Source organism: Aquila chrysaetos, chromosome 2 (genome assembly GCF_900496995.4).
Source record: "Aquila chrysaetos chrysaetos chromosome 2, bAquChr1.4, whole genome shotgun sequence".
Taxonomy (NCBI): domain Eukaryota; kingdom Metazoa; phylum Chordata; class Aves; order Accipitriformes; family Accipitridae; genus Aquila; species Aquila chrysaetos.
In genome coordinates this window covers 13,396,519-13,418,668 of record NC_044005.1, presented here as the reverse complement: position 1 = coordinate 13,418,668, position 22,150 = coordinate 13,396,519, and the positions used below count along the sequence as shown (strand labels likewise).

The 22,150-nt window shown below is 42.2% G+C and overlaps 1 protein-coding gene across 1 annotated transcript in view; it reads left to right on the top strand.

Annotated features, from left to right (window-relative positions):
• The window catches only part of DYNC1H1 (dynein cytoplasmic 1 heavy chain 1), a 46,884-nt gene extending 39,503 nt beyond the window's left edge, over positions 1 to 7,381 (top strand). Inside the window, exons 65-78 of the mRNA XM_030040280.2 lie at positions 31 to 191; positions 467 to 578; positions 661 to 721; positions 1,111 to 1,234; positions 1,580 to 1,693; positions 1,992 to 2,162; positions 2,374 to 2,591; positions 2,830 to 2,933; positions 3,335 to 3,546; positions 4,382 to 4,535; positions 5,348 to 5,490; positions 5,898 to 6,066; positions 6,432 to 6,559; positions 7,003 to 7,381. Of these exons, the coding sequence (XP_029896140.1) occupies positions 31 to 191; positions 467 to 578; positions 661 to 721; positions 1,111 to 1,234; positions 1,580 to 1,693; positions 1,992 to 2,162; positions 2,374 to 2,591; positions 2,830 to 2,933; positions 3,335 to 3,546; positions 4,382 to 4,535; positions 5,348 to 5,490; positions 5,898 to 6,066; positions 6,432 to 6,559; positions 7,003 to 7,131 (2,000 nt within the window). The 3' untranslated portion in view covers positions 7,132 to 7,381. The remainder of the gene's footprint in view (positions 1 to 30; positions 192 to 466; positions 579 to 660; positions 722 to 1,110; positions 1,235 to 1,579; positions 1,694 to 1,991; positions 2,163 to 2,373; positions 2,592 to 2,829; positions 2,934 to 3,334; positions 3,547 to 4,381; positions 4,536 to 5,347; positions 5,491 to 5,897; positions 6,067 to 6,431; positions 6,560 to 7,002) is intronic.
• Positions 7,382 to 22,150: the final 14,769 nt, after the last annotated feature.

Here is a 22,150-nt window from a genome sequence, read left to right as displayed (position 1 = left end):
TTTCCATTTAATCCTGTCTCCTCTTCTCAGCTCCTATTGGACAGGCCATCCATCGCTTGCTTCTGATCCAGGCCTTCCGTCCAGATCGTTTGTTGGCAATGGCACATACCTTTGTTTCAACAAATCTTGGAGAGTCTTTCATGTCCATTATGGAGCAGCCTTTAGATCTGACACACATTGTAGATACAGAGGTAACCCGCTTGTTTTTGAAAGGCTAAAATCCTGAGGTAATGCTTAGTGCCACCTTGCATGAGTTCTATAGTGAGTAAAGCTATCCTCCGGAACATTTCTTCCGCTTATCCTTCTTCCCTTGGTATGAGGAGTGGATTGTTTTCCTATTTGTTAATGTAAAACTAAGAGTAGCATAATGTCTTTAGCTAGACAGAGCGAAGAAGGACTGAGCTTACTGCATTCTTGTATTCATGTAGTGACTGATTTGTATCCTTTTAAACTGCTTGGACAACAGGTGAAACCTAATACCCCTGTGCTGATGTGTTCAGTACCTGGTTACGATGCCAGTGGTCATGTTGAAGACCTTGCAGCTGAGCAGAATACACAGATTACCTCTATTGCTATTGGTAAGAACATACCTTATTTCATCATCTAAGCATAAATGAAATTGTTAGCAGTAAGAGCTTTAGCAACCTCTCTGTCTTGTAGGTTCTGCTGAAGGGTTTAACCAAGCAGATAAAGCAATAAACACAGCAGTGAAATCTGGAAGGTAAGTTCTATCTCCTTTGTAGCTAGAATACTGCCTAGTAGAAAGGTAAACAGGCGAAGGGGGAAGTAATCTATTGGCTAAATGGGTAAAACTATGAGTAAAAAAAATTGGGACTATCTTCTGAACTGAAATTTGTAATAACTTCAGCACAGCTGTTCACAACTTCTCTTTGATTTAAATATTTTCAAGAGAAATAGGTTGTATCTGCAAAACAGGAAAGTTAGCCCATTTACAGTATACAGTAACTGATTCTGTGTAGAAGACAGGTTTAAAAGAGGGAGGAAAATCTGTAGCATAGATACCATATTCTGTTACTCTTTATGGTGATTATAGCCAGGATCCCTAAGCTGTATGCTAAAAAGCACTTGTTCTGTTTCAAAACTTCACAGATGGGTAATGCTGAAGAACGTTCACCTGGCTCCTGGCTGGCTCATGCAACTAGAGAAGAAGCTACATTCCCTACAACCCCATGCTTGCTTCAGACTCTTCCTTACCATGGAGATTAATCCAAAGGTAATGTTGATTTGAAATTTGATCCTCTGATAGAGTAACCAGCTTGCAGAGCCAAGAGTGCTACTACCTGGGGAAGGTTTTCTCATGACTGCCTTTCTGCAGTAAAGCAAAAGGAGAATACATGCTTGTCAGGGTGGTTACTAGCCTTGGTTTCTGATAACTTAATTGTAGCTGAAAACTTCATACCATTCCTTTTGCTGCTTCCCCTACCCTGCAAAAGAAAGGCAGGACTTTACTGTGTGTGCTTACGATGAGGTTTTGAAGCTAATGCAAACTGTACTGTTAGAGGCATTTAATTTAGTGAATGCTAAAGGAACTGGATTCAAGTTTATTGATCTTTTCTAGGTGCCAGTGAATTTGTTACGTGCCGGCCGAATCTTTGTGTTTGAACCTCCTCCTGGTGTAAAGGCAAACATGCTGAGGACTTTCAGTAGCATTCCGGTTTCTAGAATGTGCAAGGTAAGGCTGCAGTTTGTGTAGATGAAAGAAAATGGAAGAATGTTTTCATTAAAATTTTACCTTAGGTGATAAAACCTCAGCTTCTAAGATGTACATAGAATGCTTTTTCTCTCATGGAAGTAAAGTAGTAGTTGCTTCTTGCTTCTGTTGATAGAATATATTCAGTTTTGGTAGCAATCTAGCATCAAAGCTGGTATTTTTCTAGCCTTTTAGCAGCCTTTGATTTTTATCAGTTCACTTGAGTAACAGTTGGTTGTTTTGATTTTTTTTCTTTTTTTCCCCCCTCTGGACTTCCTAGTCTCCAAATGAGCGTGCTCGTTTATATTTCCTCCTTGCCTGGTTCCATGCCATTATCCAAGAGCGCTTGCGCTATGCTCCGTTGGGTTGGTCCAAGAAATATGAATTTGGAGAATCTGATCTGAGATCTGCCTGTGACACAGTAGACACATGGTTGGATGATACAGCGAAGGCAAGTAGTATTGTGTACTTAGGTATGGGTAATACTTAGATTACTTAAGATCTTCAGTAAAACAGTCTGTTCTTGGAAGCATGTAGTAAGCTAAATGAGTAGGCACAAATAACCTGATGGCAATTTAACTTAGTTCTTGAATTTGATTCCTCGATCAGAGGAGATGTGAAAAGCATTGTTTCCTGCTAATTACATTGCATTTTACTTACAGGGTCGCCAAAACATTTCACCTGATAAAATCCCCTGGTCTGCACTAAAGACACTGATGGCACAGTCTATCTATGGAGGTCGTATTGATAATGAATTTGATCAACGTTTGTTAAACACTTTCTTGGAACGTCTGTTCACTACTTTAAGTTTTGATAGTGAATTTAAACTGGCTTGCAAGGTTGATGGACACAAAGATATTCAGATGCCAGATGGAATCAGGTATTTTTTCTTTATCCTGATCTCTATGTACAACTTCTCTTTTTTTAATTCAAAAAAAACCCAAAGCAAAACAAAACAAAAAACCAAAAAAAACCCCAACCAACCAACAACCAAAAAAACCCTAACCTGTATCTCTGTGCTGGAATTTAGCCGTGTAAACATTTGTTTCAGGCAAAGAATTACCTTGCCATTCTAATAGGGGAAGCCTTCTAATGAATATTAAAACTCTGACTTGCAGGCGTGAAGAATTTGTCCAGTGGGTTGAGATGCTGCCAGATACACAAACACCGTCATGGCTGGGCCTGCCAAATAATGCAGAGAAAGTTCTTCTCACCACACAAGGTAAAACCAGAACTTTAACAATGTCTTGCGTAGATTACTAGGCCACCATTTAAACTAAACAGCAGAAGAGAAATATAAATCCTGCTGCAGAGTTGATAGCTTTCCCCTCCTCCTTCAACGTAGTTGGTTTAACTTCTGCAAGGTAAGACACTCGGGTAGTCCAAAAACTGACCAATAGCTTGTGAATTAAAAAAGCAGTTACGTTCAGCCTCTCAGAAGTCAAGCTCCCATCTTGTTTCTGGAAAGCTTTGTTGTCAGCTCTGGAGCCACCTTACAGCTAGGCAGTTCTGAATCTTAGGTCTAGACTAGGGAAAAAGAAAAGTGCTAGTTCTTGCATGTAATAGGATGTTTTCATCTTGATGCCAGTGCTTCTCTGATTAACAGCATATCTTCTGTTTTAGGCATAGATATGATCAGTAAAATGCTGAAAATGCAGATGCTAGAGGATGAGGATGATCTAGCTTATGCGGAAACTGAGAAGAAGACAAGAACTGATTCTACATCAGATGGTCGCCCAGCCTGGATGAGAACACTGCATACCACAGCCTCTAACTGGCTTCACCTTATCCCACAAACTCTAAACCATCTGAAGCGGACTGTGGAAAACATTAAGGTAAGAACTAAGTTTTATCTAACATGGGCATAGGAAGTACACAAGTTCTGATGCATTGGAACAAGTGCATTGTGATTTGCAAGTGCTGATTAAACTGTTTGGGGGGGACAATAGAACCTGTACCAACGCTATGTAATGCCCTGCTGGGTTTCTTGAAGTGCTCTTAAAAGTTGGTTTATGTCTTTGGGGGATTATTTGAAGAAATACAATGGCAAATTGTCTATCAAGGGTACCGCTTCTGAAGCTTCTCCGTGATCAGGTAGCAAGAAACAAGTGCTTCCTGTTGTACTTGTAGCACACTGACTGCTACTTAAGATATTGCCGCTACAGCCAGTGCACGTTAATTACTGCTAAAATTTAGTGATGGTCAGTGAGGGGAGATAGAGCAGCAGCTTCTGCTAACTGGGAACAGAAATTGCAAGAGCTGGAGGAAACTGTTGAGGTCTGGACAGTAATACCCTAAGCTCTAACTCGGGAATAAGCTCCCCAGTTGCATGTGCCCATGATTGCCCAACTGCTTCTAAAGACTTACTCTGGGATAGTTTTGTGCTGATGAAAAGGAATCTCAAGTTGATTGGAAGGAGCTACAGCAGGCAGTCTGCATTAATTATTCAACTAAGACTTCTACTTTCTTGCTTCTCCAAGGGAGAGGAGATTGTCGGTTGTAAAACAGTCTCTGCAATCACTTTCTGCACCATAGACTGCATCTTCATGTTTAATGTTTGTAGTCACAGTGTCACTGGACAGTGCATCCAGGATTTTGGGATTGCTTTTTGTAGCAGTTCTCCAGCAAGAACTTTGATCTGCAACTTACTTTCAATGTTTTGACAATCAGGATCCTTTGTTCCGATTCTTTGAGAGAGAGGTGAAAATGGGAGCTAAGCTGCTTCAGGATGTTCGTCAGGACCTTGCAGATGTGGTTCAAGTGTGTGAAGGAAAAAAGAAACAAACCAACTATTTGCGTACACTTATAAATGAACTGGTAAAAGGTACGGTAATTCAAATTAGCATCTCCCAGTGCTCTCTTTACCTCTTGCACTCTAAGTTAGAGGCTATTATGCTCAGCAGCTTAAAAAAAAAAAAATTGCAGGAAAATTGGGATTGACTTTACCATTTGATGCAAGCAATACTTTTTAGTCGAGCATAAAATTCCAGTTGGTTTTGTTTGGGATTTCAAGTTGAGATAGCTAACGGTACAGGCTTTCTGGTACAGTTTACATCAGCGGCTTAATTTCTAAGCTGAAATCTTACTAAATTATTTCAGTGTCTGAATTGTGATGGAGCAAAGTTGTTATACCACAAAGTGAGTAATATTACTCCTATAAAAATCTCCTAGAAAATATTCAAGTTCTCTAAACTTCTGTTTCAAGATTGTACATAAATGTGGAATTTTCACAGACATCCTGCTTCTAGTAATACATGAAGATCTGCTGTCTGCTTTGAACAAAAGCATTTCCTGAAACACAGATACTTGACCTCTTCAATTTTTTCTAACAAACTCAAATCTTCATGAAAACTTGAAGAGCAGTTACTGCAGTATATAGCTGTGTGTAACTGAAGTTGCTGTTGCAGGGTTTCTGTAACTGGATGGCATTTTAAATAAATAGTAGACCTGGAGGCCATCTGCTTTGTAATCTTTGAAAGTGCATTCACTTACTGAGGAGCCTTTTATGATAGAGGCTGACTGATATCCTGGTCTGAGTCTTAAATGGCTATTGCGAGGAAAAAGTGAAGTGTCAAAATAGTGTGTAATTCTAACATGTATGCAAACAAAACTTAATTCTAGTCACATTTTTCACAGGTATTTTGCCTCGTAGCTGGTCTCATTACACAGTGCCAGCTGGTATGACTGTTATTCAGTGGGTGTCTGACTTCAGTGAGCGCATTAAACAGCTGCAGAATATTTCCCAGGCAGCTGCTTCTGGTGGAGCAAAAGAACTAAAGGTATCTTGTGCTGACTTCTTTTAGAGCTTATTGGTGGACCTGTGTAACTACTTCATGGAGTCTTCACATGAAGGCTTCTAAATAGTTCCTCAGGCAAAACAACTTCAGTCAGTGCTTGTAAAATGTGCTTGTAAATACTGTTGAGTATCTCCTGATCTCAAAATGGTGAGGCTTAGGAGGCTAACTGTTCATACAGATTAGAGGGAAACTTAGTATTTTAGAATGACAGAAGTAGCCTTTCAAGCAAGAAGCAGTTTAGCAGTTACACAGTGTTCCAGTAGCAGCAGGAAAATCTTAACGAAAATAGGTTGCTGAAGTAATATTTACGATAATCATTAATTAATAGTGAAGCTGATATACTTTTTTCTCTTTTTCTTTTTTTTTTTAAATCCCCCCCCTCCAAATAGAACATCCACGTGTGCCTTGGTGGCCTGTTTGTACCAGAGGCATATATTACTGCTACAAGACAATATGTTGCCCAGGCAAACAGTTGGTCCCTTGAAGAACTCTGTCTTGAGGTCAACGTTACAACTACACAGAATGCAGTACTGGATGCATGCAGTTTTGGAGTCACAGGTAAACTTAGCAGAAAGAAGGGGTCCTTGCTCTAAAATATTTTCAGAAGTTTCTGGTATTAAATAGGCTATATCAAAAGAAAAAGGTCATACCATTGCAAAAGTTAAACAACTTCAGAAAGTGTGTATTAAAGATCAGTTTAATACTAGTTAGTAGGGATGTACTTATAATGCTAACAAATCTCAAGACTCAGGTCAGTGTATATTTGAGCAGTATTGGATAGTATATCTGCTACAACCTCTTTATTTTGCAGTATGAAATACTTACCTCTCATTTAGTAGACTTGGCCCTTAAAAGATGCATAGGGAGGCAGTGTTTGGATGTATGAAAACTCTTAGAACTCTAAATCATATTTCAATTTACAGGCCTGAAGCTTCAGGGAGCTACATGCAGTAACAACAAGCTGTCACTTTCAAATGCTATTTCAACGGTACTGCCCATTACACAGCTTCGCTGGATCAAGCAGACAAATGCTGATAAAAAAGCAAATGTTGTAAGTATTGATAAAAATAATTTTAAGAACAACTCTCATAATGAGATATACCTAGCAATTTTTTTCCTGAAACTTTATGGATACTTTTATCAGGCACCACAAATCAAATTGTTCCTTTCTAATATTCTCAGTGTCACTTAGTACCTAAATTCCAGGCTAGCAGCAAACAGACCTAGTGCTGACTAGGTCTTTCCTTTGTAGTTAGATAAGAAGGAGAGCCATCCAAAAATATTAATGCTGTTCAGGCCAAAACTTGAATTTATACCTAAAAAGGCTGTGCTTTAGGTGAATTTATTGGGCCTGGTTTATTTCTTATATTTTTGAGTATTGAGTTATCCGAGACTAAATTCCCATCTCATAAATAGCATGAAGTATTATAGAAACTTCTTATGCTCTTCAGCTACCTTACATAACTCTTCTTTTATATTCATGCTTTTTCCCAGGTTACTTTACCAGTTTATCTGAACTTCACTCGTGCTGATCTGATTTTCACGGTTGACTTCGAAATAGCTACCAAGGAAGACCCCCGTAGCTTCTATGAACGTGGTGTTGCAGTTCTCTGCACTGAGTGAAAAGATTTGTTTTGACTGGTAATGCTGTAGTAATTGTCAGTCTTCTATGTAGTATTCACCTGTATACTTTTGTAACCTGGTTAGGCGGGTTGTTAGATGGGTTAGGTTGACTAGAAGGAAAGGGGGCAGTGCTTTGGAAAGCTGATAGGCTAGATTTCTTCAAAGGAAAATTGAATGAGATCTTCAGATGGTTATTGGTAGATGTGATATTTGGTGCATCATGTTATATGAAATAAAATCTATAGCAAGACTTTTGACTCTGTTTCTGGAAGTAAAATTCTTACGGTGATTTTTTTGGTCTGGAAAAACAGTACCTATGATTTTTTCAGAGAATAACAAGTAATAAGTCAGTATTCAAGCATATTGTTGACCTTCACACAGCTCGCTCAGCAGCTGGTTCAGCTAACCTCCAGTAACAAGAACCTTGGAATGTAAATCTTCAGTGCAGTAAGACACAAAGCCTGACGTTATCTGCTATGGCATCTGATGCTATTGCATGAACTATTTGCAATGAACTGGCTCTTGCTCGAAGTAACCTGCGTTTACACAGCTGCTGAGATGCATTCAGAAGCTAGAGTATCTTAAACAAGACTTTCTTGTCCTATTGACCACAGGGCTTCGTCTTTCCTAAGTTGCTTTTGTGGTGAAATAAGCCTCTAGTTTCATGTCTCGTTAAGCCCAGGAGGATAGTATTAAAGGCTTAAACCAGGAATTACAGTATTCTTTCAGAGACACAAACGTGACCAACTGTTAGCAAATTAGGCAAGCTGAGAGTTCCTGCTAATTGCTTGCGTTGCTGTAATGGTTTGGGTATATGCTTGCTTTCTCTGATAAATTCATGGGGTAAGCATTTCTACCCTTCTCACCCTCCTGTCAGAACACCTGTCCTCTCTAACAGTGGTTAATACCAAGTGTTCAAAGATGCAGATGAAGAATACAGGTGCATAGCTTTTCAATCTCAAAACAGAAATCTCAGGAGCTCCTTCCTTCCAGCAATTTCTCCTATGAAAGCAGTGACTTTCTGAACCTCTATCAACTGCAATATTTTTTCTGTGGTAAGTGGTTCTACAGTGCAGGCCTGGACTAGGAGGAAAAATTGTTATCTCAGCCTGCCTCACATAACTTGTTTCAGCTGATGCCTGCTAGCTACTAAAATAGAGAATTCTTGCTCTCCATACAGTTTTGTATAGTTAATCTCTGTAGGTTGAACTGTCCTGGCTGGTTTTATTATCTTATAAAGAACGAATCCCAGACCAGTGCATCAGGTAATCTTTGTCTGCTGCTTGTAGTTCTTGTATGCAATTGTGAGGAACAGAGATGGGAACTGCATGCATTGTCCAAGATCAGTTTTAACCATAACATAGTGCCCTTGTGCTGGTTCAGCTTCTCTAAGTTGCTTTCCTTTCCATCACCAGAAATACTAGTATCTGGAATTCATACTGTCACTCCCTACAGGATCATTTCAAATACATTGTACAGTAAGGAAGCAGACCTCCTGCTAGCAGTGTGCTGTGGATACTGGTTGCAGTGTGAAGTAGTAGCTTAAATATGCACAAGTTCTAGCTGTTAACACCTTTCTTTCAGCAACTCCATCTTGTGCGTAGCTCAGAACCTGGGCTGTGGTACCAGCTTACAGCTACTATAAAAATCTTCAGTTAAACCAGTTCTACCTATTAGCCAATGCTAATGATGAGATCAAGAGAATCTCAAATACGCTTGAAGTAGCTAGAGCTTCCCAAACTATTCAGCTCTTTATACATTAACTTCTGTGTTAGGCCTGAATTAACAAAAGGTGCATTTTCAGTTCAGAATTTAATCCACAGTTGTATTCTCATACTGAATAAGCAGACTTTGAATGTCTGAATATATACTGTCTCATGTGGCTTATCCTTCAACTTATTTCTCTACTGATTGATCCTGTACTATTTTTTTCTAGTGGATTATTTATTTCAGTATGCTGTGTTAAATAACTGGTTTAAGTGAAATCCTCAGTAGCTGATACCTAGGACTTAAAAGGGTGTGACTTGCCTGACACAGGGCTGAAGGGTTTGGCTGTGTCACAATGTCATATTTTTGAAGCTTTTCACGAGCCTTAATTCTAGAGATCTGTGGCCTAGCTTCGGTACACGCACAGCTGTAGCTGCAAGGGGTTTTGCTGCAATTAACTTACTTGACTGTGTTCACTGCAGCATTCTTTGCTACTGGGGCATGTCAGAGGGCAAGCACAGTAGCTTGTGTCTTAGGGCAAAGGCCTCTGAAGCTTATTGTTCTAACCAGTTTGTTTCCAAGCTGACTAAAAAACACCCCCATATCTCCAGACTGGGGTAAGGATGAAAGCAAAGTTACTTTAATAAAATAAATACACAGCTGTTAGTGGAAGGGTACAAGGCTAGAAGTTACATAGTATCTTGAGTGGCTTTCCACCTTATGAAAGAAACTGCAAATTAAAAATCTCTGCCAGTCATACAGAATGAATGCTTTCACAAGTAGTTGGTCCCAACATATTTCAAGCCATCATTATACTTTATAGCTAGTAGTTCCCATTCCACATAAATGGACTACCCAGACTTTAAAGGTACTGTTTTTGCTGACTAACTGGCCTCCCATCTGTGTGCACCACTTCTGCAGCTTGTGATTGTTCTCACTAAGGAAGAAGAGTGCTTTCAGCTGATGTGTTCAACTTCACATTGTAAATTCTAAACTGGCAGGCATACTGAGACTTAAAACATCGTTCAAAACAGGTAGGAACAGATATGTTAATAGCACAAGTCAACTTCTCCCTGTTTGAAGAAAAATTAAAAAAAAAAAAGCTAGATTGCCTTTAGTTGCAGTTAGTTCAACTTAATGCAATTCAGTTGTTTGTAGTCAAACCTGTAAGGTCATTCACCCTACAGCTACTTCCCTCGGACATACAAAGAGCCAAACACTGACATGAAGCAGGTGAGGTAAGCTATAGCTATTGAAGACTAACTGCAACCATGCAGTCATTCTTCCTTGCCTCCTCAACAAACCCTTGTAATTAATACCTTTTTGAAATTACACTGAAACTGAGCAGATGCTTCCAGGTGCTAGATACAGGAGTTAGGCTGGTGCTTCAAGGGGCCCCAGGCACCAACACAGCACCCAGGCATAAAGTTTAGCTGTGATTCTCTGCACATAACTTAGCTAGTTTTCACTTAAATTGCCACCCAAGCTTATTTAGTTGATTCCATCTTTTCAGGTGGATCTCAAAGCTTACAGTACACAGTGCAGCTGCATTTGTAACAGGCTTGAGCTAGTTTGTTTAAAGCTTGTTCAGTTCAGGTACCATCTGCAAAAGAAATCTCTACCAGGTTCATTCTTCAGAACAAACAGTTTATCCAACAATTTAGGCATACCTCAGATTAAGTTGCACGCAATTTCTTTCTTCTTAGTTTTTCACTAGCACCCTCTGGAATGGGAATCCCTTGTTTTCTTTTGATTAGGGGCTGTTTGGCCATTGCACCATCACAGTCAGCTGCGAGTATGGGTTGTGGGGCACTGTCACCTGGGCTTGCAAGGAGATCCACAGAGGTTGAAGGATTAATACTCATCAATAAGGAATGGTCAGGTGTCAGCCACAGGGAGGTAAAGGCTTCTGTGGCTCTAGGCAGTTCAGATGAATGCAACAGGCTTCTCAGGAAATTCTTCTCTTGGCTAGGAAGTTCCAGGAGTTCTTTACAGTCATTTACTTTCTGAGTTTCACTGGCTTTTGTTTCTGGGCAGAGCCAGTCTGGAGGTTTAGGGAAGGACTCTCCATCTTCTGAAGTATCAGCATCCTCCAAGGCCATTGCTTTTGGGGCACTGTTCACCCATGGTGCAACTTTTGTACTATTTAAAGAATTCAAGCTACAGTCAGAGTGAATGGATGCATCTTCTGAATCACCATCATAAGGATCTGAAAACTAAAATAAAGGTCTCTAAATATGGTGGATGCTTATTTGTCCTTTAAAAAATACAAGAGACAATGTACAGTGGGCTTTAAAACCACCTTCAACATAAGTCACAGACTTACTATGGAAGTTTTTCCATTTATCCACATGTTCCCACCTATATTTTAATTTTTGGATGCTACACTGAGAACAAGGCTGCTGCATAATAGCCAAACCTACTTGCAGTCTCCTGGAGTCCCTTGCTTTCTTGAGTCCTCCAGCAAGTGGGCTGGGTGTGACCTATTCAAGAGAAGTTAACATAGGCTTGTAAAGCACTTTCCTGTGAATTATTGATCAAAGTAAAACCAAAGTAGGTAAAAATCCTCGAGAAGAGGAAGCCAGATTGTCCCCTTGCTAAAAAATAGTAAAAAGCGTATCTCAGTCTAACTGTTAAAGACCTGTTAAAGTTAGCTTAAAATAGAGGGACCAAGGAGAGCTATGGTAAGTCTTAATGCATTTAAAACATTGAGAACAATGAGTAATTGTATACCTTACCACCAGAAAAGTAAACCAAAATCTGCATTTAACTAATAGTAGACAAGATATAATTTAGAGTTTAGAGAGCTTCCCTCCCACTGGAGTCCCTTTTTGTTCTTTTACATAGGGATGATCTGAAATTCCTCCTTATTAGTTGGATTACAAATTTGCTTTCCTTTGGAGAGTTCTGTAACACAGTCAAACCAAATCCTTTCAATCAGTCTCAATATCACTGCTGTAACACTGAGGTTTCAGGCTCCTTTTCCCCATGTGATTAAACATGAGCCTGTCTAGACCTGGACAAAGAACTTCATGAATTTATGCTTGAGAACCACATCATTCTGAAATAGTGCTTATAGTCTGGGTCTACTGAAAAAAAAAAAAAAAAAAAAAAAAAAAGCCACATAGGGAGACTCGCTTTTAAAAGCAAGCCACAGGCACAAAGCAGTCACACCAAGGGGGGGGTAGGGGGGGAGTTTACTGCAAGGGAAGAGCTGCTTTAGAAGGATCCACCACAGCTGCTCAGAGAACAAGCTGCCAGTCATTGGTGTGCCCGCTTTCAGCGGGGAAGGAGGAGAGCCTGAGCACAGCTGATGCAGAGCAGGGCTAGGCAAATCTGGACTCCCCGCAACAGCAACCTGAAGGCTTTGGTGGACAAGCTGCAGTCCGAGCCCATTTGCGTCTGCGTTCTTGCACTATTTCAAGGGCACAGAGACATCCCCACAAAGCCAGTGGGTACTACTGGGCAATGAAGAAAAGCAGCTTCTCCAAAGAAAGAGCCCAGAAATCCCCCAGCCCTGGCCTGGCACCTGCCTCAGCACCCTTGGTGAGAGCAACCGGCTCTTTGTCCAGGCTGGGACCCTTGCAAGCCCCTCTTCCACCCAGCCCAGCCATCAGTCCAGACAGCCAGACTTCCAGCCTTGTTTCTCCCAGAAGGAGACAGTGGGTAACTCCAGCTTTCCCCTGTGTTTTCTGGAAGGTAAAGTGGCAGTTTCTCTAACCCAAGGAGCACAGCAATTTGCACGGGCTAACAGCAAGCATCAGTTCTGAAGACTTTTACCCAGAAATTAAGTATTTCGCTCTCTACTCCAGAATCAGGCCTTTTTTCATCAACATTAAACACACTGGTTTGACAGAAAAATGTTCAGGAAGTTACCAATATCTGTAAGTAATTCTCACAGCAACAGAGCTGCTCTTGTAATCTCATCCAAAACGGACAGTAACAAGGTAGAGGTTCTCCACCCAGAGCTGTAGAAATCCTACCGGACCAGAGCTGCTGAAAGTTAACCACCAGAAACAACCCAGTTCAGCTTTAAGCACTTCTTAGCAGAGAAGTGCTTATGCTACCTTTGTCTACCTAAAACACTGGCACTTTCTTGCCTCATCCCCCCAAAATCAATTTTGCTAAAATTGATAACAGTTGTAAGGAAAAGCCTGATGGATAGAATAGTGTTGGGTTTGGGGTGCGTGGCGGGGGGTTCCCTCCTTTCCTTTTACAGTCACAAAACCAACAACCTCAGCAACTGAGCCTTAGACTCTCCCTACTGGGACTGAAGGAAGAGTTGGATACCCATCAGGGAATCTCATCACCGTCAAAATGCTTCAGAGAGTCAGTTCTTACCTCTGTGCTGGATTCAGACTCAGACTCCGTACTCGACTCTACTATGCACTTCTGCTGCAGAGGAGGAAGGGAAAGAAACGCTACTCAAAGCAGAAGTTACCACAGCTTCGGGTTGAAGCTGAAGTTCTTGTAGAAACTGTAGATGCTGTGTTTCTCCAAAGCTTTCCCATCTGAAGCCAGCTTGTCCTTCCAAATATCCCACATTTGTGGTGCCGGTTGGGTTGTGCAAGTGAGACATAAGGGAAAAATAGAAGTCTTCCCCCTGTCTCCCCCAAAAAATACAACGGGAAGCTATCCAGAACATCCCTTGCATTTACCACAAACAGTTACTCCAGGTCTGTAAATAACTTTACAAAATGTTTTTTGATTTGCACTGAGGTTTTGTTTGTTTCTTTGCTTTTGGTGGGCCCACACCTCAGAAATGTAACCACAGATAAATGGCTAAAACTATATACTCATTTTTTCTAAAGCTCTTGCTACAGAAACCTTATGAACAAATAGCCCCCTTATTCCCCAGGTGGGAGCACAGAAGTGGAATAGCTTCCTCCCTCCCTCTTTGTTTCTTTGCAGGTGACACCATTTGAATTAATTCATTCACACCTGTTCTTCATGCACTCTTTGCCAGCACAGCTAGCTGCACTATCAGGCTAATGACAAAGCAACTAACACTTTCTAACTTTTATTTTAATAGGGAGATAGAGAAGCAACAATTAGAAAAAAAGTTACCATGTATTTACGTGCCAGTCTTTCTATGTAGTCTGGGCTTTTAACAGATTCCTTCATTTCCTGAGCATCTACTAAAACAGGCAGAGGGTAGAAGAGCACATTAGAGAAAGTCTTCTCATAGAAAAATTGCCCAGACATGGTAGCTCCCTCCCTTCAACCTATAAAGGTTGGTGAATCCTTCACAAAGTCTGTGTTAAGTTCTTAAAGGCAGCTTCTGTTTAAAAACAAACGAGAAGCAGCCACTGTCTTCTACCAAAACAATTACTTGATTCACTGGTCCTTCATACAGCATGAGAAAAATATAATTTTTTTTTTTTAAAAGAAGCTTATACTCTGTAAAGTGGATTATTTTTTTTTCTCCCAAAAGGCACTAGTTTTCTGAACCCTCAGAGAGGTATCTGTACTCAAGACCTCAAACCAGAATAGAGAGGGACAAATGCAAAGCTGTGCTGAGAGTCAGCCCTCTATCCCAGCACTCCCACAATGGCACTCAGTCACTGTACAAACACCCGGGCTCTGTTACAGGGTGTTCCTTTCCCCACATACCCTCCATAGGCTGCCCAGTCCCATGCCTCTTTCTCCACCGCTGCCTCTTCTCAGTTGAAGCCATCCTGCTCCCAGAACCTTCCACCTCCTCCAGCTTTATCAGCTCGGGCCCCCAGCTGTGCCACCTCCACCCCCAGCCCTCACACATGCCCCGCTCAGCTCCCTCAGCCTGGAGGCTTCGCTCTTTTGAAAAACAGGGCAGAGAAGCAAGGAAAAAGAGAGTAAGGTCCTCCTGTGAAAGCGCTTTGCGCCACTGCTAGAGGCTCCAGACCGCTCCTCACGGTGTGTTCGCCAGAGCCGACTGTGTGGAGGTCTACAGCAGAAATGCACGCGACATAGCACGGCAGTTCGAGTCCTCTAGTCATTACGTTTCTCTAAGTGCGTGTATGTATAAAGCACATGCATACGCTGACATGCACACCCATCTGCAGTTGAGTTTGCAAGGCCTGGTGGCCAGACACGCAACGCTCCTCCCCTGCTCTCGCCGATTTATTTTCTGTAGCCCCATTTCATTCGCGTGACCTTCAGGCTGACAGAAGATAGTCAAAGGGAAAAAGACCTCTCCCCTCCAGAGGCAGCCAGGATATTCAAAGACGTTTCCAGACGATCTCCCATCTGTTGGATGGACAGTTGAGGTTGGACACACAAGGCTTTCCAAGCATCCCTCTTAATCACTTTTAGAATCCATCACATGTGATTTGGTGGACTCTGATACTGTCACCCTTACTTGCCATCACTTGCTGAGAAAAGGAACAACAATTTTGCTATTTTTAAATACCAGGAATAGTACTTTTTCAGATTTACCAGAAAACTATGAATCAGGTCCATTTTTCACAAAGAACCGGATCTGATTTGACCCTTTAAAGGCCACACGCCCATTCCCCTTCTTCTCCCCCATTTAATAGGGAAATGAGGAACTAATTATTTTTACTTTTTCAAATCAAATTCCTCTTCTTCCTGTTATTTCCTTCCTCTCTGGCTTTCTTGCATCTTCCTGCACAATACAGAAGGTACTATCATTTTAGATTAATTTTTAAATGAGTATAAAAGCCTCAGGAAAACAAGCATCTCCCTCTGGAGCCAGCAGCGGGCTGTCATTCTGCAAAGGCACCAGGAACAAGTCCCTGGGGAGGTGACAATGAGAGCAGCTGCACTGGGAGCAGCCCACAAACTCCACAAGCCTTCCACTCCGCTTCTGCCTCCAGCTGAAGTAGGCCCTATCGCATACACCTTTTTTCTTCCCAGACACCTCCTTTTCCACCTCCTTACCTTCTCTACCCAGGCCAGGACCATCTGGTGGTTATTCCCCCTCTTTGGATTCTCCATTCACTTCCGAAACAAAACAGGGCAGCCAAAAGTCTCGTACAACATCCCCCAACACCTCTCACCACTGAGGTGGGAGCTAAGCAGCCCTGTGTTAGTGCCTGCAGTGCCAGCTGAGTTGAATGAGCACATCTGATCACCATCCTTAATCCAAACACATGGCTTGGAGTCATTTCTCCCACAAAAGCCTACCCAAAAATAGCTACTGATGCTTACAGGCAAAAGCTGTTAGCAACAAGGCCCTGGCACCCGGGGCTCAAGAGAATTGTTGGTCTGTGAGGGATTACAGATGAAATCGTGGCTGTAAGGCTGAGATCAGGCCAAGGCTTGCACAATGAACCCGCTGCCAGCACCCAGCTGGGCAGGGGTCGGGCAGCAGAGGTGCAGTCAGACAACAGATTTCCAAGGAAGATTTGGGGGTTCCACTTTCCAAAGCACGCACGCAATGCCATCGCCAAGCCAGGGCAGCTTTCAGCTGTATCAAGTTGGTGCAGTATGAATAAGGAGGGTGGCCAGAGGGTTACAGAGACACAGAAATGCTCGCTTGAGCCGTTCATGGCAGTCATTTACTGTACTGCTGCTCGGTGCTTTGGGTCTCCTTTTCACTCTTGGAAAAAGCCCTTGTGCCAGCCCCAGGTAGCAATAATTTCCCCTGAGTACAGGCTTTCTGGCCAGCTGAGAACACAGGTAATTAATACACTTCTTCTCTTGTTTTCAAAGGCACCATCGCTCCTTCTCCCCTCACCCATGGGTGCCTGCAGCAGAGCAGCGCTGTGAAAGCCTCTCTGGGCAGATCAGTTCAGCCTCTACCTTGTAACTTCCCATCTAATAAAGCACACGTGCATCTCTGTTGTTCTTTAAAAAATTACTTCTCCCCCCCCGCCCCCCCTTTGAAATACGGTTGACTGCTACCTACAGAGACAAAACATACTAGATGATTGTCTGCTGTGAAATGTGCTGGAGAAAAAACTGTAGAAAGCTCATTTGTCCAAGATGAAAAACAACCCTTAAAGCTCTGGGACGGCGGCCAGCAGAGCTCAGCAGAGCAGACACTGAAGCTGGAGCAGAGGCTGCCCAAGGTTGCAAGTCTGTCAGGGAAGGGCCACATCTCACTTCTTGCCTGCAGAGCAGCCAGGACTGCTGTCTTTGAGAGCAGATTTAGGTGGCAGTTTATGTTAATCTTGAATTATTAATTAATAATCTTGAATACCTCCTATTAGTCAATGGAAATTACTATAATTTAGCTGCAAATTGCATCTGTGAGCCATGAACAGGGAACTGATTCACAGTGAACTGTGTCTGATTCACAGATATCTTGTTCCAGCCAAGCCTCCCACTATAAGAAATGCAAAGGGTACAGGATGAACTGGGGCTTTTGGCTCTCGACATGCAGCTCTGCAGCCATCTGGGTGCTCCAGCTGTGGTTTCATCTGGGGGCTGAAACCAAAGCAATCAAGCAAATAATACTTTTTCTGCATGGGGACAGAAGGTGAACTCTTAGGAAAACAAAAACCTGAATGAGCTCCTGATCTCTGAAGGCCAAGATGAAGCAAGATCAGCCTTTTTCCTTAAAGCCACAGCCCTTTCATAAGGGCAGGTTTCCACCCTGCCTGAAGAGCCCAGGCGACACTTTCTAGTGCTTTTTTCTCCCTTTAACTCTCAGACCAGTGTCACCCTGCCTCCTGAGAGCCACCACGTGTCCTCAGTGCCTCTATGGCTGTAGGCGCTCATCTGCTCCTGCTGCTGATGCCCTCCCAGCTACCAGTCAAAGACAAGACAGATTGGTCACAGGGTAACTCCAGGCAGGATCAGAATGAGCAGAGATTGTTCTTATTAGTTTCGGCAGAGGGCTTGACAGAAGCACGCGCTTGTCTTACTGTGAGTCATCTTTGGAAGGCAATGCCAATCTCTGAATTTTAATCCTCAAGTACTGTTGGAATTGCTGTATGGCAATGAAGCCCAACACCAGTATTGCTTGTGCTATTTAGACATTAGGAATCGTGTCTTTCACGCATGAAACATTTTTTTAAAAATGCAAGATGGGATTGTATTGCGGTGAAAGGGTTTTTACCTCATTTGCAATAGGGAACAATTAAAACAAGATACTTAATCCAAATTAAGTTCATCAGATGAAGCAAGTGCACATCAGAGAATGAAGATCTGCAGGTGATTGGCCACTTGGGTCAACCCACTGCCAAACACTAATCAAGAACATTTCAGTCAAGCCCAAGAGTGCTGTGGGAAGCTAAAAACAAGATGCTGCAGAAACTGCAAGGTCTTGTCTCACACCATGTGTTTCTGTCTATGACCAGTGTAGGAAATCTTTTAGAGTCCCTTTCCTATTAAAATCAAGCTGTGAGCAAAGACATTAAAAGTACAATTTACAGCTGTTTTGCAGAACATAAATTGCCTTTATCCTTTACTTTATATGTACTTCTACATACAATGCAGTATATGACTGGAAGTATGGCCGAACTACAACTGCTGCTGCAGTCTCCTCATTCCCACATCTTTTACCTCAAAAAAGTGCTACTGCACCTATTATTGTTAATATATGGCTGTTAACTCCCGACAAAAACAAAAAGAGAGAACAAAGACAGCCTTCAAATTCCTGTACTCACAGTAGTTTCCACATAACAACATCCCATTCTTATCTTTGTTAAGTCTTCTCCCTGTGATGCACGACAGAAGCATGTGGGAGACAGAGATGTCCTTGGTGTCTCCAGTCTGTGAGTACAGAAGTGCTATATTTGGATGCAGCTGTTTTGAATACTCCCAAGGAACCATATCCAAAACACAGGGTATTGCGTGGTACGGAAACCATAAGGAGTTGTTAAGATTCTTAGTTTTCTCTTGCACATAAGTGGCAGCATCATCTGGAGACCTGAACTGGAGGTTGGAAAACACAGCGTCGATTCTTGACTTTTCTTTGTGTCTTGATGCATGGAATCACTGACCTTGGAAAAATGACATCAGCACTTTTTAAACCTTGTTTCCCCATTTGAGAAATGTGGGTGTAATGCTGGTTTTCTTTAATCTACCTTTGGAATGTCACAGTTGGCCAGGGAAGATGAAAGGTACCTAATTTTCTCAAAACAAAAATAAACCCAAACATTCCGCTGTAGCAGAGTATTAATAACCCAGGAAGCCATGTTGACATTTGGAGAGGGAATTTAATTTTTAAAGACTGGCTGGACTATTGCTGTTTTACTTCCAAGTTTGTTCATGAATACTGGAGAGGAAATATTTTGCCTTACTTGAAATACAGGTTTTTAGTCACCCATAGATTTCTTTGACAGGCCGATGCTGTTCTGAAGATGGAAGTATTTTATAGTAATGTCCCCTGGAGCATCCACATCCCCTTCTTTCTTTTGAGGCTGTAAAAGTAAGGAGTTTTGGCTGCCTCTGTTCCTCAGCCACTTCCTTAGGTACGAGACTGCGGTCTTGGAATTAGGATACTGAGGAGGCAAGGAAGGTGATCAGAGTGTGAATATGCAGGCTCCCTTCCCTAAAACCCAGTTATACGTGACTAACATGCTGGGGTTTGTTTTGAATGAATGGCCTCTGTACGTTCCTCCTCTTAGCTCAGTTTCATCAGTAATTGCATCATCTGGAGAAAGCAGGCTGTGAAGTCAAACTGAAGGCTGACACACATCACCCCACCTGCCCAATGAGCTGCAGTCTGGCTGCTGGACCGATTTCTCAGGTGCTCTGCAGGCTGTAACACAGCGAAGTATTTGAGTAATGCAGCTCCAGCATCTCCACAAGTACATCCGCACCAAAGGCACTGCCATTTCTGATGTGATCTAATCCTATCAGATGAAGGACAACGGTTACTCTGGAGATTTCTCTTACATATGTTCTACCCCACTTTAATTTTACTTTAATGTTTTGCCTAACTTTGGGGGCCTGTTTTATGAAAGCTGCCTGTTTTCTGACATGTGGAGTTCATACTTGCCTGGAGATGTGCATGGCTTCTCGGGATGAATATTGCTTATTTTAGTTGCTACTTCCAGTGGATTTCATGCCAACTGAACATCCCGGGATGCATTAGCATCACTTGAGGAATACAATACATCAGTCAGCCACTTGTTTGCAGTTTCAGCCTTTTCTGTTAAATATGTTTAGACAGGCAGAGCAGACAGCACAAAAGCTGAACGGGGGCTTTGAAAACTGGGCGAGGACTAAGCTGAGTTCTTGCAATAAGCTGCTTCTCTGACTGGTTAGCAAGTTTTAACGAGCCTTTCAAAGCCCCTTTATATCAGGAGCGTACACAGCCCTTTCAGCAGTGACCGTGCAGTAAGCTCGATACATCTGCTCAGGAGAGACTGAAAAGCTCCAGGTGAAGCGTTTGTGCTCAGCCCAGACTCACACTGGAACTGCCTTGTTACCAGCAGCCCAAATGTGAAAGCTTTTCAGTTTAAAATTACAGAGCTCTCTCACTTTGGCTGGGCTTTGTGGGATCCTACAGGTATAACAGGACTTCAGGGTGACAGCAGTGTTCAGGGAACAAGACAGTATGGATGTGCCCTGTTTCTATCTGGAGGTATCAATATTCCATGGATTCCAAAATTCACCTTTTCAGCCAGGCAGAAGTGGCATGAGGATACAGAACAGATCTATTATCCCATTTTTCAGAAAAAGAAAGCCTGGAAGTAATTTTTGGCCAAACCATGCATGGGAATCATGGGCGTTTATAGGGTTTGTCTTGCTTTCTTATTGCGCGCTGGAAAGCAGACTGGAAGAAAAGCACAGGAGACTAACGGAGAACTGAGTAGGAAGACAACTCTGAATTCTCATGACTCCATTCAATGAATGTTACAGCCTGTATCATCTGCTGCTCCGGATCTAATTTCAGACTGAAACGATGCACCTGGTTGCTAGTGCTACAGTACACGCTGACAGCGTGGAGAGTCTAAATCAGCATCTGCAAAGAACATCTTCACTGAGCTAGCATGACCCTCCCGTAGGGATTTGCCTTGTGCAATAGCCTCAGCATTTGGCTTAGCTTCCTGGAGTGTTTTCGTAACGTCCTGGCCTTGGAGTTGCTGAAATCCTGCTTGATTGTACTGTCAGGAAATGTTATCTCATGCTCTCCTCTCAAGCAGAACAGGGCTGACGGGGCTCAAGGGCAGGTGGTTACAAGGACCAGCCCAACTGCATTTGAACCTGGTCCCTTTTCACTTTGCACAGCGTTGCTTCAGGAATGGAGCCTGGCATCGTTAGCTGGAGTTTTGTAACTCCAGCTGGAGTAACACCAGTGATCTGGCCACCTCTTACAATAAGAGAGTGCTGGAAGTAACAGTTCATATGTCAGCTAGGAGCTCTGGGGAATGAAGGTGGTGTATACATACATACTTGCACAACTTTTACAGTCGAAAAATAAAAAAATGCCTCTCCTCCTCTCAGGGCGCTATGAAATGCCAGGTACCTTTTATGACCACGTGGACAGAGTACCACGGGACCAAGAGGTGTATTTCCTAATTCCTTAATGTTTCATTTTCAGATCTGCCTCAACCTACATAAGCTCTGACCAAAACTAGTACCTACACTTTTAGAAAATGACTAAAATCAAGCATATTGTTCCAAACTGATAAAACATAGCAAATGCATTTAAATTATTAACTCCAGAAGGGATTAGCATGGCAAACTGTGTAGCTCATCCACTGAAGAACCTGAAGAAAATGAGCAATAGTCAGCACACTATAAAGATGTGCCTCAGTAACATCCTGCAAGAGAAGGCAACAAGAATATCCCAGCCATACATCAACACATCATCCACTCTGTTACACTTAATTAAAAAAAAAGAAGAAAAAAAAAAAAAAAGGCAGTATTTCCGTATCTAGCTGAACCCGAGCTCCTGTTTCCCCAGAAAGAAAACAGGAAGTCTGGAGGAGGGGGTGGCTCTTCCCAGAAGCCTTGCCTTTCCAATCCCATCAACCAGCGCTTCTTTTAAGATCCTAAGACAGACAGCAATAATTGGGACAGTGAGAAGGACTTTGTCCTTCTTAATCATCTAAACTTTTCAGGTCCCTTAATTATAATTGCCTAGATTCAGCATGGATCTACCATGGGCTTTCATGAAGTAAGCAGGACCCAGCCCTATCTGTATCAGCTTTAATTCTACTACACAACTACACTGCATAAAGGAACCTTAGCATAACTTCAGAAATTTCACAGTACATTAATGACAGGACCAAGTATTGTGAATATTATGATTATTATTATTATTATTATTATTGCCATCCTTACTTTAGGGCACATGAAGGTTTTTTTTCCTTAATTTTTCACCAGTGCATTCTAGAATTGGAAATATTTGCTCTTTGTTCAATACACGTCACTGTCCCACTCTGGTAGCAGAACAGCTGTGACAGAG